The sequence below is a fragment of the Cherax quadricarinatus genome, unplaced genomic scaffold, assembly GCF_038502225.1.
Source record: "Cherax quadricarinatus isolate ZL_2023a unplaced genomic scaffold, ASM3850222v1 Contig1256, whole genome shotgun sequence".
Taxonomy (NCBI): domain Eukaryota; kingdom Metazoa; phylum Arthropoda; class Malacostraca; order Decapoda; family Parastacidae; genus Cherax; species Cherax quadricarinatus.
The window spans coordinates 35,578-52,316 of NW_027196282.1; the positions used below are offsets into that span (position 1 = coordinate 35,578).

General features: G+C 42.4%; 1 protein-coding gene across 2 annotated transcripts in view; it reads left to right on the top strand.

Annotated features, from left to right (window-relative positions):
- The window catches only part of LOC128688970 (26S proteasome non-ATPase regulatory subunit 5), a 68,230-nt gene that overhangs the window by 25,007 nt on the left and 26,484 nt on the right, over nucleotides 1–16,739 (top strand). For both annotated transcript variants that reach the window (XM_070080921.1, XM_070080923.1), the window contains exon 2: nucleotides 15,938–16,127. In XM_070080921.1, the coding sequence (XP_069937022.1) occupies nucleotides 15,938–16,127 (190 nt within the window). The remainder of the gene's footprint in view (nucleotides 1–15,937; nucleotides 16,128–16,739) is intronic.

The following is a 16,739-nucleotide window of genomic DNA, read 5'->3' on the forward strand; positions in this document are numbered from 1 at the left end:
CCTGGCTCATTCCCTAAAGACAACCTTCACATGTATTGTTCTCACTGAAACCTGGCTTGAACAGGATACAATAAATATCTACTCACAACCAGGATACACAGCAATCCACAACTGCAGACCACACCATGTTGGGGGTGGTATTGCAATCTATTACTCTAATGAAATAGTATCTTGTTATAACATCACTTGCTATAGTGATGAATATGGAGAATATATTTTTGCTAATTTTACTGTAGAAAACCTTAAGATTCCTATAACAATTGGGGTCATTTACCAGATGCCTCATACAAACATCCCAAATTTTAGCGATAAACTAAAGACACTATTAACAAACAACCAAGTGAACAAGCACCACCTTCTCATAGCCAGAGACTTCAACATCAACCTTGGCCTCCCAGATGACCAGCCAGTAACTGATTTCATCAACAATATGAACAATGCACTTCTCATACCAATAACCAAACCAACCAGGCTGACTGAGACAAGTGCAACCATAATCGACCATATATGGACCAATATCCTAGCCCCTTTTAAATCAGGGATAATCATAGCACTACTGACCACGACCCCACCTTCCTCTTAACAAACATTAGTAAACGACCACTGGAATACAACAAAGTTTCATTTAGACTCCATGACGAGGCTTCAATAAGTAACTTCACAGCAACGCTAGAGACGGTTGACTGGGCTACAGAATTCTCCAATGCCAGTGGTATCAATGATTGGACAGACTATTTCTTAGTAAATTACTTAGACTGTATGTATAACAAACATTGTCCTATAAATATGAAACATCACGAATAAACGGGTAGGTTGCCCATGGCTAACTAACAGCTTACTAAGATCCATTAGTAAGAAACATCAATATGAAAAGCAATATAGACAGGGTTTAATACACAAAGATATTATTAAACACTATTCAGCAGTTTTCACCAAACTAATAAAAAAAGCCAAACAATTGTACTACTCCAGCAGATTCACTGAAACAAGAGGAGATATAAAAAAGACCTGGAAAACACTCACAGATTCTGGGCACCCACATGCTGAAATATACTAGAGATATTGTCCTAACTAAACCGAACAAAACACCACTACAGCCTATTGATACAGTAAACAAGATAAATGATTTCATCTCAACCATAGGATCAAATCTCGCCAGTAAAATCCCAGGTGCCAACACCCGAGCAAGTGATTATTTAGATGGGAATTTCCCAACCTCCTCCTATCTTCCACCTACTGAGCCCACTGAACTCACCATGATAATCAAGTCACTTAAAAATAAATCAGGGAATCTGTCTCAAGTCCCACCAGTATTATACAAGCGAGTGGCCCATGTCCTTTCGCATGCTTTTCATTACTTTTTAACAAATCACTAGAAACTAGCACTTTCCCGACACTACTCAAAACAGCAAGGGTTACACCAGTACACCTCTTCAAGGGGGGCTCCTTGGCATGGTGAAGAGGCTCTTGGTCTGAGGAATTAGACCTGTTGGTCTCCTTCCTCAGATCGAACCTAATTACCCCCCAATCCCCTCTCCCTTATCCCATCCTCCCTTTTTCTTTTCCTCCTCCTCCTCCTCCCCACCCCTCCCTATTACCCTTCCTCTTTTTTTTTTTTTTTTTTCTCCCACAGGCACGCTAGATCCTGGGTAGGGGAAAGGGTACTGGGGTCCATCCCATTCCGTTGAGGTTCTTGACGGTGGTGTAGTTTGCCGTGGAATCTGGATCGCCTGGGGATGTCCCAATCCTTCTCCGGTCTCCCGGGGAGTGGCTTTGGGTATCTTTCGGGCAACGGGTGTATCTCTGGAGGCTGCCTTTCAGATTCCGGGGGTGGTGGCCAAAGGAGGTATGCTTTGTGGTGGATATCTGGCCGCCCTCTCTTTTGTCCACCGAGGTAGCTCGGCAGATGTGAGGTTGCTCTCCTGGATTGCTGGTTTACTGGCATGATGGGTAGGGTATGGCACGGGTTCCATGCTGCATCTGCACTACTTGCGGTGCTGAGGTCCTCTTGGGCGCGGAGGGAGATTTCTGGCCCTTTCATTCCTCCCAGGAACTATCCCTCCCCAGTTCCCTCTTTTTTTTTTTTCTTTCTTTTTTTTTTCTTTCTTTTCTTCTTTCTTTTTTTTTTCTTAAAAACGAAAAGAAAGAAGTAACCTAACCATGGAAGCCCTAGTCCATGAACCTGCTACCCCCGGGCCCCTTCTTGATACCGCACCCCGTTCTGACTCCGCCTCATCTTTGGACCACTCTTCGGACACTCCTAATGCCTCTGTACCTCTTGTCGGTGCTGTTTCCTTACCCGCTTCAGGTACTGAGGTCTCGACTGACTCCTTCGATTTATCTGACCTCCGCTCTCCTTTGACTATGCTTCCGGCCTCTCCCTCTATGGTGCGGCAATTTTCAAATCGCCGGCCCGTTCCACATCGGACCAACTCTGGTCCCACTCCTAAACGCCAACGACAATTACCTGCGGATGATACTTCTCCACCTTCTCGTTCTTCTCAGAAAAGATCGACACGTCCTGCACTCCCTTTCCACGCTCAGTTTCAGAATGCACAATGGACTAAATTCTTCACTTTACGACCGACTTCCTCTGTTGCCTATCTTTCCGACCATAGTATTGGCAAGGCACTCCTACGCCATGTTGGTAAAGATATTTCTTTTCATGCTCTTAAGAGCGGTACATGCATCATCACTGTACAGAATGCTACCCAAGCTCATGATCTTTCTCTTCTTTCCCATATCGATACTGTTCCTGTCACTATTGAAAAACATCATTCCCTCAATTCTTGTAGTGATACTGCCATTCTGCCCCATACCATAGTTCAACAAAATTTCCAGACATGTGGCAATGACATTCTTGAACAGCTGGAACTCCAAGATCTCCCAATCCTCAAGGTAGACACTTATGTTCTTCCTGCCCGCGGGCGGAGACGATACCCTTGCAATGTGGCTCGTTTAACTTTTGACAGCCATGAACTCTCATCCTCAGTTTATGTAGCAGGACATCGGTTACAAGTTCGAAAGGTGATCCCTACACTGCAACAGCGTAGAAATTGCTGGCGATTTGGCCATCCAGCGAAATATTGCAGATCTATAGCCGAATGCCCAGTCTGTGGTGCCGATGACCATTCTAATACGTCTTGCAATCGACCTCCCTCTTGCCTTAATTGTCATGAGGCTCACCCTTCATACTCTTGCCGTTGCCAAGTCTACTTAAATGAGCGGGAAATCCGTTACCTCAAAGAGGCAGAAGGTCTCCCTTATGCCATGGCAGTTTCTCATCTCCGCCTCCAAGGGAGACTACCTCGTGTTTCTTATTCCCGTGTTTCAAAATGTCCCCCCACTTCTGGGGTCCCATCTTCTGCAGCCTCCTCTGTGGTTACCTCTCCCATAGTCACTCCTGTATCTAATTCTTTTGCTGTCGTGGGCTCAGAAGTCCCTACTTCAATGTCTCAGTCTGTTCTCGCTTCTTCGTGTTCTCCCTCACAAGCCTCGGTATCGACGAGATCTCGTACTACACCTCCTCCCAATCGTCCCTCTACTTCTCAGAAGTCTAAAAAAGGTCCTTTAACCCCTCCTTCCCTTCTTCCACCTCCTCATTTTACCTTCCCTGTCTCTGTACCTGGTTCTTCCCCTCTCACTGGCTCTGTTACAAGTGTAAAGGTTCACCCTCCTCCTTGTACTGTACCTTCCTCCCCTGTCCCCTCCCAAGTTTCTTCCTCTTCTGCCACCTCCCAGGTTTCTGCCTCTTCTGTCCCCTTCCACGCTTCTTCTCCAGTTCCCTCCACCCTTTCACCCCCTCCCCCTACCTTGGTACAGTCCATTACAGTTCCAATCTTTACTCATCCTACCCCTACCATCTCCAATATTGTCTCCCATACGACGTCTCTGAATTTCGAATCACTTGAAGCAATCTCTGAATATATTGCAGAGACCAAACCATCAATGGACACTGATCCACCCTTTGTTCCTTCTCTCTCCTCTCCTCCATCTGCGCAACTCCTTTCTTCGCAGCGCACCATTCCTTCGAGCTTGAACGTTTTCCGCTACCTCCGCATGTGGACTTTTCTAACCCCTCTAGTCCGTAGGAACCCTTACCTGCGGATTTCAGGTATCTTTATCGTTGCCAATCATGGTCTATTTACAGTGGAATATACGCGGCCTCAGGGGTAATCGGGGTGAGCTTCAGATGTTACTCTCCCAGTTTACCCCTGTTGGTGTTTGCTTACAGGAACCAAAATTACACTCTGCTGTTATCTATCCCATCTCAGGCTATAATTTATTGTATTCTTCAGATGTTTTTCCTGATGGGACCTTGAATGAAAGTGCCCTTCTTCTACGCACTGATGTTCCGTACTGTCAGCTATTTGTTCGTACTTCGCTGCATTACATAGCAGCCTGTATTCACTTGCATAGGTGGTATACGCTCTGTTCTTTATATCTCTCTCCTTCTCGTGCATTATCTATTCCGGATATTGCCTTTCTTGTTTCATCATTACCGCCACCGCTTCTGTTACTTGGCGATTTTAATGCCCATCATTTCCTCTGGGGGGGGGGTCTCACTGTGATTCCCGTGGCATTCAGTTAGAGGCTTTTCTTGCTTTCCACCCCCTCCATGTTTTAAATACAGGTACTCTCACCCATTTTGATCCTCGGACTCACACTCTCTCTTGCATTGATCTCTCAGTCTGCTCTTCCTCCGCCGCATTAGACTTCACCTGGCCTGTTCTCCCGGATTTACATGACAGCGATCATTTCCCAATCATTCTTACTTCCCCTACATATTCACCACCTCTTTGTATCCCACGCTGGCAATTTGATCAGGCAAATTGGAACCTTTACTCACAACTAACTATTTTTAGGGAGGTTCCTTCTTCGTCCTCCATTGATGAGCTTTTACACCTCTTCTCGTCCTCCGTTTTAACCGCAGCTTCTCATTCTATACCCCAAACTTCGGGCAGGCATTCTCAGAAATGCGTGCCTTGGTGGTCTCCTGCTTGTGCTCGTGCAGTACATTTGAAACGCGCTGCGTGGGGCAGGTGCCGGTACAATAGAACCACGGAGAGACTTCTTGATTTTAAGCAGAGGCGTGCGATCGCTCGCCATGTCATCCTTGACGCTAAACGCACTTGCTGGCAAGATTATGTCTCCACCATCACCTCTGCTTCCTCTATGAGTGCAGTCTGGAAAAAAGTACGAAAACTGAGTGGTAAATATTCTCCTGACCTGGCTCCTGTTCTGCGGGTTGCCGGTGTTGATATAGCAAACCCACTAGATGTTGCCAATGAAATTGGCAATCATCTGGTTCATATTTTTCAGGGGCTCCATCTATGCCCCTTTTTTCTTTCCTCAAAGTCTGCCAGAGAGTTAGCATCCTTGGACTTTTCTTCTCTCAGAGAAGAACAGCATAATGTGCCTTTTACACTTCAAGAACTGGAGGCAACACTCTCAACTTGCCAATCATCGGCAGCTAGGCCCGACAACATTCATATTCATATGCTACAACATTTACATCAAGTCAGCCCTTGCAGTTCTATTACGCCTTTTCAATCTTATTTGGTCACAAGGAGTTCTTCCACAGCTGTGGAAATCTGCCATTGTTCTCCCTTTCTGCAAACCGGGCACTACGGGACATGAAGCCTCCCACTATCGTCCCATGGCTCTTACCAGTGCAGTTTGCAAAGTGATGGAATGCCTGGTAAATAGACATTTAGTGTGGTATTTAGAGAGACACAGCAGTCTCTCCACTCATCAATATGGCTTTCGTAAGGGACGTTCTACCATAGACCCCTTACTATGCTTGGATACGTATGTTCGTAATGCCTTTGTGAATAACCACTCAGTTATTGGCATATTTTTTGACCTTGAGAAGGCATGTGACACAACTTGGAGGTATAATATTTTGGCCCAAGCCCACTCCTTAGGCCTCCGAGGCAATCTACCATCCTTCCTTAAGAACTTTTTAACTGACAGACATTTCCGTGTTCGGGTTAATAATGTGCTCTCCCCGGACTTTGTCCAAGCTGAAGGTGTCCCCCAGGGATGTGTTCTGAACACAACACTTTTTCTCCTTGCTATAAATGATTTGGCCTCTAGTCTTCCATCAAATATTTGGTCATCACTCTATGTTGATGACTTCGCTATTGCCTGTGCAGGCGCTGACTTTTACTTCATTACAGTTTCTCTCCAGCATGCGGTCAACCGTGTTTCCAATTGGGCCACCACACATGGGTTTAAATTTTCCAGTACCAAAACTCGCCAAATTACTTTCACTAGACGCTCTGTCATCTCCGATCATCCTTTGTACCTCTATGGCTCCCGTATCCCTGAACGTGATACAGTCAGGTTTCTAGGCCTCCTCTTTGACCGTAGGTTATCCTGGAAACCTCACATTACCTCTCTGAAGGCAACTTGTCACAGCCGGCTGAACCTTCTTAAAACCCTTGCTCATCTTTCATGGGGAGCTGATCGTTGAACTCTCCTTCGCCTACATTCCACCCTCATTTTATCGAAACTTGATTATTGTGACCAGATCTATTCAGCGGCCTCTCCTGCTACTCTGTCTAGCCTTAGCCCCATTCATCACCAAGGATTACGTTTATGCCTTGGTGCTTTTCGCTCTTCCCCTGTTAAGAGCCTCTATGCAGAAGCGAAAGCTCCATCCTTATCCGATCGCCGTGATACCCATTGCCTTCGCTACTACGTACGCTCTCATGATCTCCTCAATCCTTCCATTTATAGAATGGCCACCGATATTAGTAGACATTCTTTATTTGTTCGCCGCCCCTGTTTGCTCCGTCCCTTCTCTCTTCGCCTACATTTGCTCCTGTCTTCTCTTCAATTACCACCTTTCTATGTTCATGTAGCATCTCACTATTCCCTACCTCCCTGGGAAGTTCCAGCTGTTCGAGTCTGTTCTTTCTCACTCCCTTGCTCGAAAGCCCAACTGTCTACAGTAGCTTCCCGCTCTCTTTTTCTTGACCACTTCCACTCTCATTCTCATGCCATTGCAGTGTACACAGATGGCTCTAAGTCTTCTGACGGCGTAGGATTCGCAGCAGTGTTTCCGGACAGCGTCGTACGAGGGCATTTACTATCTTTGGCTAGTATTTTTACTGCTGAATTGTATGCCATTCTTGCAGCACTTATCCGTATTGCATCTATGCCTGTGTCATCATTTGTGGTTGTCTCAGACTCCCTTAGTGCTTTACAGGCTATACAGAAATTTGATACACCTCACCCCTTAGTCCTCCATATCCAACTTTGGCTACGCCGCATCTCTACCAAGCATAAAGATATTGTTTTTTGTTGGCGTACAGGGCAATGAACAGGCAGACACTGCTGCGCGGTCAGCAGTACATGACCTACCAGTTTCATATAAAGGTGTTCCATTTACAGACTATTTTGCTGTAATAGCTACCCACCTTCACACCCATTGGCAACAATGTTGGTCTACTCTGCTCGGTAACAAACTTCAATCTATTAAACCGAGTATAAGTTACTGGCCGTCTTCTTGTCACCAGTGTCGAGGTTGGGAGACTATTCTCTCCCATCTTTGCATTGGCCATACTCGTCTTACTCATGGATATCTCATGGAGAGGCGCCCTGCTCCTCTCTGTGAGAATTGTCAGGTTCCATTACCGGTCAGCCACATTCTATTAGACTGCCCACTTTATCAACGAGCACGCAGAATATACCTCCAACGTCGTCTTCACTCCGCTGCTCTCTCTTTACCTTCCCTTCTTGCTGATGGACCCACCTTTCATCTGGACTCTCTCATTGACTTTTTGACAACAGCTAACTTACTTCACAAACTCTGATGATACCTTCAGCCCTTTTTACCTCAATCTCTTACTGCCCTCTACTCCCGCACTATCCCCTGCCCCGCTGTTTTCTGTAACCTACTGATCGTCCCTCCCCCCTTCTTCCGCCCAATACCCTCGCTTCCTTCCCTACCCTGCAGCGCTGTATAGCCCTTGTGGCTTAGCGCTTCTTTTTGATTATAATAATAATAATAATATACAAAAATTCAGTATACATAAAAGGGCCTAGAATCTGGAACTCCCTGCTTGAAAAACTGCAGACACAACCACCATATTCAAAAGCACCGTTAAAAAACATCTGATCTCCCTTACACACCCCACCGGTAGCTAACCATATGAAAACTACTTTATCTTGCACATATCCAAAGCACAGTACACTTATTGATATCTGCGACCCCATAATTTACACATGACTGTAAACATAAGATTATGAATACAGCTGTTGCTTCATAACTCATAAGCTAGTTATAACTTTGCCTAAGACACTTCAATATAGAAACTGTATCATGCCAAAATGAGACCATTTCCAATAATGGATAAACTAATTGTTAAGTTCTTTAATATTTTGAACTACCTCAGTTTTGTAAATCTAGATAATCACTACAATTACCTAACCTTAACCCTTTGACTGTCGCAATCCCAAATCCTGAGGTGTCTCTTGGTGTTGCAAAATTCCCCCCCCCCCAAATTGTTTTCTTATGAAATGATAGAGAATCTTTTCCTGATTGTAATGACACCAAAAGAATGAAATTTGGTGGAAAACTGACAGAATTGCACTCTCGCGAAGTTAGCGACCTCAGCAACATTTACGAATCAGCGATTTCGCCCACTTTGAGCTCTATTTTCAGCTAATTCCGTTGTTCCAGTCGACCAAACTCATAGCTATTTCTTTAGAACTCCATTTTTTCAATCAATTGAGTACAAGAAATTGCCCATTTACCAATTTCAACTACCCAATAACGTGGTCAGAAATTTGCAATTTGCCTAATTTCACACAAATTAAAAATATGACAATTTCAAAATAGGGTCCAGAATGAACAATGCAGACATTCCTGGCTCTAAAATAACATTTTGTTTGTTCACCAGTCATGTCTCCAGGCCCCTCTGATATTAGTCTTGCTTTCTATTTTGAATTTTTATTCAAACAAAAAATAGAAGATTTACTGTTATGCAGACTACTGCAATATTGTAATAATTGTATAAATAATGTCAACCCATTCATGACTGCATATTAGAATGGCTACTTGGGCATTTATTGTAAAATGACTCATTTGTATACTTTTAAACATTGGCAAAAATCAAACATTTCCTCTACTTTGAGCTCCATTTCAAGGTTCTTTTCATAGTAAAACCAATCAAAATCACCTCTATTTCTATAATATGTTTTCCATTCTATCAAATGAGACCACAACGAGAATACAACCATAAATACTATACTACATAAACAGACCACAAAGTCAGCATTTTAATAATAAAAAACGGTCATTTTTTTTTTCTCATGCACTGCGTGCTGCAGGATTATTTTTATTTGATGCACACTTACCACACAGACCCATTCTCTCTCATGTGGGCCTACCAGCTTTCTCCTGCTTGATTTGAAGCCGCTAGAATTTATGAGTATATATGCGTCAAAAATGGTGGCTCGTAAGACGTATATATACGACCAAAACAGTCAAAGGGTTAATACCAGTATGATCCATAGCCTGTGTCAATATAGAGTAAGAACTAGTATGCATTAGTCTGCCCGAAATGCCTAGGCATACCTACGCATACTAGTGGCCTTCTTTGTAATAAGTATTTTATAATACTATGTAATAATATCTTATATATAAACCCCACATTGTAATATTAATGGAGAAATAAAGAACTTTAATTTAATTATAATTTTAAGTGTGAAGCGGTACCTTGCAGGAAAAACTTATCATTAACTGCACTTCTGGTAATGAACATTGCTCCTGTTCACCCTCCAGGCTTGGAGGAAAATTTGGTGGATGAATGCAGATTCATTAAAGTGAGCCACTCTTATCCAATCCGTGGACCAGCAGGTAATTTCCAATTGTGTGAAACGCAAAAGCACTGTTTAAAAGGTGCTTTAAAGTGACCTCTGAAACGGGAATTTTGGAAAAACCATTTTAATATCCTCCAGTGTTCAAGAATAATACACAAAGCCTGTGGGGGCAGTTTCTTTCAGGACAATGAACTCTGCCTGTGGCCAGACTCTGTGTCAGTCAGAGGTTTTTGAATACTTTGAGGCAGAACCTGTAGTGAAGGATATTGTTTCTTAGGGTCAGTCCATGGGTTTGGAAATGAATGTTGAGGATGTAGAGGTGGAGGATCACAAGACTGAGTTCACCACAGAAGAACTTTAAGACCTGCACAAGGAGCAGCAAAAAGTGGTTGAGAAAATTTCTTCTTCATAGGAGGGAAGCAGTAAGGGCAACATTTCCACTGCAGAAATTAAGGAAATGTGTAGCCATTGGGCTCAAACACAGAACCTAGTGGAAAAATGGCATCCTGACATTACTGTTGCAAATAGGAGCATCAGCCTGTTCAGTGACAATGTTATTGACCACTTTAGAAAAAAAAAATTTCAACCAGCCATATCTCACTGAGGCAGGGTGACCTGAAAAGAAAAACGAAAGTTTCTCTTTTTTTATATTTGGTAATGTATACAGGAGAAGGGGTTACTAGCCCCTTGCTCCCAGCATTTTAGTCGCCTCTTACTACACACATGGCTTACAGAGGAAGAATTCTGCTTCACTTTCCCATGGAGTTAAAATATTTTATAACTGATAATTTTTTGGGGTCTGAAATGGATTAATCCAATTTACATTATTTCTTATGGGAAAGATTGATTCAATATTCATACAACTCACTTTTCCAACAACCTCCTGGAACGGGTTAAGTTTGAATGTAGAGGTGCCACTGTATATTTGGGGAAACTAATATTTAAAATGTATTACAGTAGGCCCTTATATTACACGGATTTATTTGGCATATTTTGGCACTACTGAAAAATTGCAGCATAATTTTATACTACACTTTGTAAAATTAACTTAACATGGTTGGGTTTGTGGGAGGGGAAAGAATTTGGAGCGTTGCTCACGGGATATTTCCCTAGCTCAGGTCGCCGCCTTGCTGTGGGCGAGACTACTGTCCCCAGTTTGTACAAGTAACCCTTTCACTGTTTCAGTTGTATATACGTATACGTCTACGAGCCACCGTGTTTGATGTATAAAGTATACTCATAAATTCTAGCAGCTTCAAATCAAGCGGGAAAAAGCTGGTAGGCCCACATGTGAGAGAATGGGTCTGTGTGGTCAGTGTGCACTGTATAAAAAAGATCCTGCAGCACGTAGTGCATAATAAAAAAAAACTCCGTCCGTTTTATTTTAATTAAAATGCCAAATTTGTGGTCTATTTTTGTATAGTATTTATGGTTGTATTCTCATTTTCTTGGTCTCATTTGATAGAATGGAAAACATATTATAGAAATAGAGGTGATTTTGATTGGTTCTACTATGAAAGGAACCTTGAAATGGAGCTCAAAGTAAGGGAAATGTTTGTTTTTTGCCGATGTTCAAAAGTAAACAAATGATATCATTGTCCAATAAATGTCCAACTAGCCATTCTAATATGCAGTCATGAATGGGTTGACATTATTTATACAATTATTACAATATTGCAGTAGTCTGCATAACAGTAAATCTTCTATTTTTTGTTTGAATAAAAATTCAATATAGAAAGCAAAGGTAATATCAGAGGGGCCTGGAGATGTGACTGATGAACAAGCAAAATGTTATTTTAGAGCCAGAAATGTCTGCATTGTTCATTCTGGACCCTATTTTGAAATTGACGTATTTTTTAATTTGCGTGAAATTGGCCAAATTGCCAATTTCTGATCACTTTATTCGGTAGTTGAAATTGGTAAATGGGCAGTTTCTTGTACTCAATCGATAGAAAAAAGGGAGTTCTAAAGAAATAGCTATGAGTTTGGTCGACTGGAACAAAGGAATTAGCTGAAAATAGGGCTCAAAGTGGGCGAAATTGCCAATTCGTAAATATCGCCGAGGTCGCTAACTTCGCGTGTGTGTAATTCCGTAAGTTTTCCATCAAACTTCATTCTTTTGGTGTCATTACCATCGGGAAAAGATTCTCTATCATTTCATAAGAATTTTTTTTTTTTCTTTTTCAAAAATTTTTCGACACCAGGAGACATCTCAGGATTTGGGGTTTCGACAGTCAGAGGGTTAAAAAGATCCAGGTAAATATACGAGTTTGTGTGATGAATAATTGACTGACTGACTTACTTGACTGACTGACACTTAATTGACTTAACCCTTTGAGGGTCGACAGGCCCTCTCCGAAACTCGTTCTCAGGGTCGGCCAAATTTCAAAAAAAAAAAAAATTATTTTTTCTTATGAAAAAATAGTTTTTTTTTTTTCTGAACATTATAGGCTAAACAAAAAAATTTTAACGTCAATACTTACCGAGATATGGAGGCGTGAAATTTGCCAAAATTGAACAACATGTGGTAACATCGCCGACTGCCGTCACCCGGTATTTTTCTATTTACTTTTTTATGTACTATTTTCATTTATTTTTTAATTTTTCTTTTTCTGAGTAACTTTTATGGCCTCTGAGACCAACATGATCAGTATTTTGTAAGTTATTTCTTTTTCAATACTACACAATAAGGGCGTAAACACTGTTGTCATTATTTTGTTTACAGAAAATATTTACACAAACAAACGATATGAAATGTTGTTTATTACTATTTTTCTATATTTTATATACACATATACAGTCACAGGGAATGTTTCTAGAAGTTCTGAATCAGCCTGTGGAACTCTTTGAAACATGGTGTCATGCACAGTGGAGTTTTGCACTCCTCACACATAAAACGAGTGTCTCTGCGTTGTTGTGTGCGTTTTTTTTGTATGTGCACAGACGTAACACCTCTTCTGAGCCTTTTTCTTCAAAGCAGTAGCAGGCAGTTTTACCAGGAAGTGATCACCATGCTTCAGACGAGCAGGTAGTTGTTGATAATTTGGTGGGCGGTCAATTGCAGGTGCTGTTCCTTGGTACTTGAATACTATTTGTCTGATGACAGACAAACAGAATTCGCCGTACTGTGGTTTGTTTCTGGTGCTCATCTTATACATATTATAAGCATTGAGCATGGAAATGTCCAGAAGATGGAAAAACAGTTTGATGTACCACTTATAACTCTTGCGAACACAATCAGCAAACCCAATCTGCATGTCACATTTGTCCACTGAACGCATGTTGAAGGTGTAATCAATCACAGCTGCAGGTTTTAGAATGGGTTCATTTCTCTCTCTATGCTGCCTGCCACTGTCTGCCATTTCATTAGGGTGAATTGATGACAACAGTGTGACATCTCGTTTGTCATGCCACCGAAATGCCATGATGTCATTGGCAGCAAACGCCTGCACCTCACCTCTACGAGTGCCAGCGTCAAACCTGGGCATATGTTTTCGATTTGCACGCACTGTGCCACACACATCTGTCATGTTCACTCGCAAAAAATCACTGAGTGAGGGGCTTGTGTACCAGTTATCTGTATATAATATATGTCCCTTACCAAGGTATGGTTCTATCATTGTTCGAACCACATCACCTGAGATGCCCAATAACTTCCTGGTATTTTGTAATGTATAACTTCCAGTGTACACAATAATATCCAATACCAGACCACTGTAACAATCACAAAGCACAAACAACTTTATACCAAAGCATTTCCTCTTGCTTGGTATGTACTGCTTGAAAGAGAGTCTTCCTTTGAACAGAATCAAAGACTCGTCAATTACAAGCTTCCTGAAGGGATAAAAATGCGTACTGAATTTCTGTTTCAGATACACAAACACATTCCTAATCTTATATAACCTGTCAGTTCTGTCAGGCCTGGTTTTATCTGAGAAGTGAAGCATACGTAACATTAGCACAAATCGATTCACTGGCATTATATCACTGAAACCTGGTGTTACAATCAGGGGGTCTGTTGACCAGTATGATTTCACTTTGTGCTTATACACATGTGGCATAAGCATTATTGCGGCAAAGAAAAGATACATCTCATCCACAGTTGCCTCCTTCCACTGGTGTAGACGTGATTTTGGTGAAAGTAATGTGTTTGCCATGGTGTACTCGTAGTATGTGTTGCTTTCCATGACAATACTTTTCATCAGTGGTTCGTCAAAGAATAACTCGAAACATTCCAGTTCAGTGGCATTGTTCCCAAGTGCACAAGCTGGCCATATTCCACTTTGGCTGTCATCAAACTGGTGGGGATTTGGAACAAAATTGACAGCTTCCTGCCAATCCCAGGTGCGGTCTGCTGGTGGGTACTGGACAATGACAGGTGGTTGTGGTTGTGGAGGCTGGTGTGGTGGGTGAGTGGGGGATGGTGGCCTTTGTTCTAGATCAGCTGAGGCAGCGGCGTGGGTGGCAGCGTGGGTGGCAGCATGGCCCACTGCTGGTGCCTCACCGCCGGCACCACTACCACCACGCACATTTTCCATCCCAATTGCAACAGTATCTTCGTCATTTTCACTGTCTGTTCCTGTTGTACAGCCACGGGATGTACTCCGAGATACACTCCTTCCCCTTGGTATAACATATGGCACACTACCAGAGCGCATATATCGTCGTATATACTGACGCTTCACTGGGGAATATTGCACTTCACTATCACTACTGGAACTAGTTTGAAGAGCTTGTAGTTCATATTCACTATCACTCTCATCACCCATGCTCTCATCTGAGTCTGGGATTTGGGAAAATAGAAGTTTCCTCTTGGGTTCTGGAACAACTGAACGTGAACACGAGGGCCCAGCACCAGAGGTGGAAGGCTGAGGGTCGTCTGGGTTTTCTTCACTATTACCGATATTATGGTCATTAGTTTCGGTCAAAACCTCACTAAAACCACGAAACTCATCTTCACTGGCACTTCCATCACTATTAGAACTGTCACTGGGGAACAAAAGTGTCCCAATTCGCCGAGGAGTGAGGAGCTTCTTACCGCGAGGCATGGTGGACATTGTTTACTAAGAGGGCATTCCCACAATGTACCACTGGGTCCCAGATTTTTTTTCTACCGTGCGCACCGACCACGCAGACCCATTCTCTCACACCTAGGCCTACCAGCCTTTTCGCGCAAGATTTGAGGCCGCTAGAATTTATGCGTACTAGTACGTCAAAAACCCCTACGCGTAAGACGTACTAGTACGACCAAAACCCTCAAAGGGTTAATGACAGACTGACTTACTGACAGACTTGACTGACTTACTGACTGGCTTATTGACTGACTTGACTGACTTATTGACTGACTTGACTGACTTATTGACTCACTCGCAGACTGACTTACTGACTGACTTGACTGACATACTGACTGACTTTACTGACTGATTTGACTTACTGACTGACTTGCTTTACTGACTTAACTGATTTACTGACTTTATTGACTTAGATTTTTTCACTGAAGAGGACCCTGACAAATCTAGAAGCAGTGCTCTGAAATGGTGTCTAGACCAGCTGATGCCTTACCGTCAGCTGTATAATGTGCTGCAAGGTAAAATAGCTTGACATCCATTACAGAATTTATGCACACTCTAGTACAATCATCGACTTCAGCACTAGAACCTCTACCATCCACCTTAGCCCAGTAGGGCCACAGCATAACTCTTCCACTCTCTTCACAATCATCCACAAACACCAGCACCTAGAATTTAATGTAAGAAATATTTGTACTATTATTTCTGTTCCATTTGTAGTCCAGTAAAAACAACATAATACATCATGACAGTGAGCAACAATTACATATTCACTTTTATTTTTGTAAGATCTGGAGGGCTAAAAAAGTTGTTTGGCTTTTTTGGGACTCCCAGGAATGTAAGCCTATTTTTCCCATAAGTTCTTCAGTTTATCTAACATGGATTTATCTAACTTGGCATTTTTCATGAACGTAACTACTGTGTAATATACGGGTCTACTGTATATAAATAGTATATGAATAATTTGCTAAATAGGTGTTTTTGAAATTAATGGAAAAGCAATAGTCACTTTAAAGTGTTTCATATTCCCGCAGGTAGAATACCAGACAGATGATTTGACGGGGTTGCTGGAGTTATGGTGGGCAAGTGTTGGTGGGACGACCCTAGAGAAGGTAGTGGCTGTGGCTCGGCAACCATTCACAGATCTTCATTGTGCAGCCCTTGGTGTCATAAATTCATTGGCCAGTATGCCATGGGGACAAAGACTTATTTATCATGAGCCAGGTACTAAGAGAACACCTAGCATTTAAGAACTTCCTGTAAAAAAAATTTTTTTGGCTAAAATATTTAGGAAAATTTTTCAAATAGCTAATCTAAAGGCAGGTGCTCCTTGACTTACGATATTTCAACTTTATGATGGTGCAAAAGCAATTACTTTGAAGATGAAGCTTAAGATAATTGCCTATCATGATGATGGGAAATCCGTAACTTTTTTTTTTTTTAGTAACACATCGATTGTTTCCCACCAAGGCAGGGTGACCCAAAAAAAGAAAAACACTTTCAACATCATCATTCACTCCATCACTCTCTTGCCAGAGGCTCACCCACACTACAGTTAAAAAATTACAACATCAACACCCCTCCTTAAGAGCACAGGCACTGTACTTCCCACCTCCTTTACGTGTGGGAGATTGAACAGTCATCCTGAGGTGCGCATGGAAGGTTGAACAGTCATAGTGAGGTGCACGTGGGAGGCCAAACAGTCATCCTGAAGTGTTTGTTTGAGCCCAAAGTCCAGCTTGCCAGTATCTCTGAATCCCTTCATAAATGTTACTTTGCTCACACTCCAACAGCATGTCAAGTCATTAAAACCATTTGTCTCCACTTGCTTCTGTT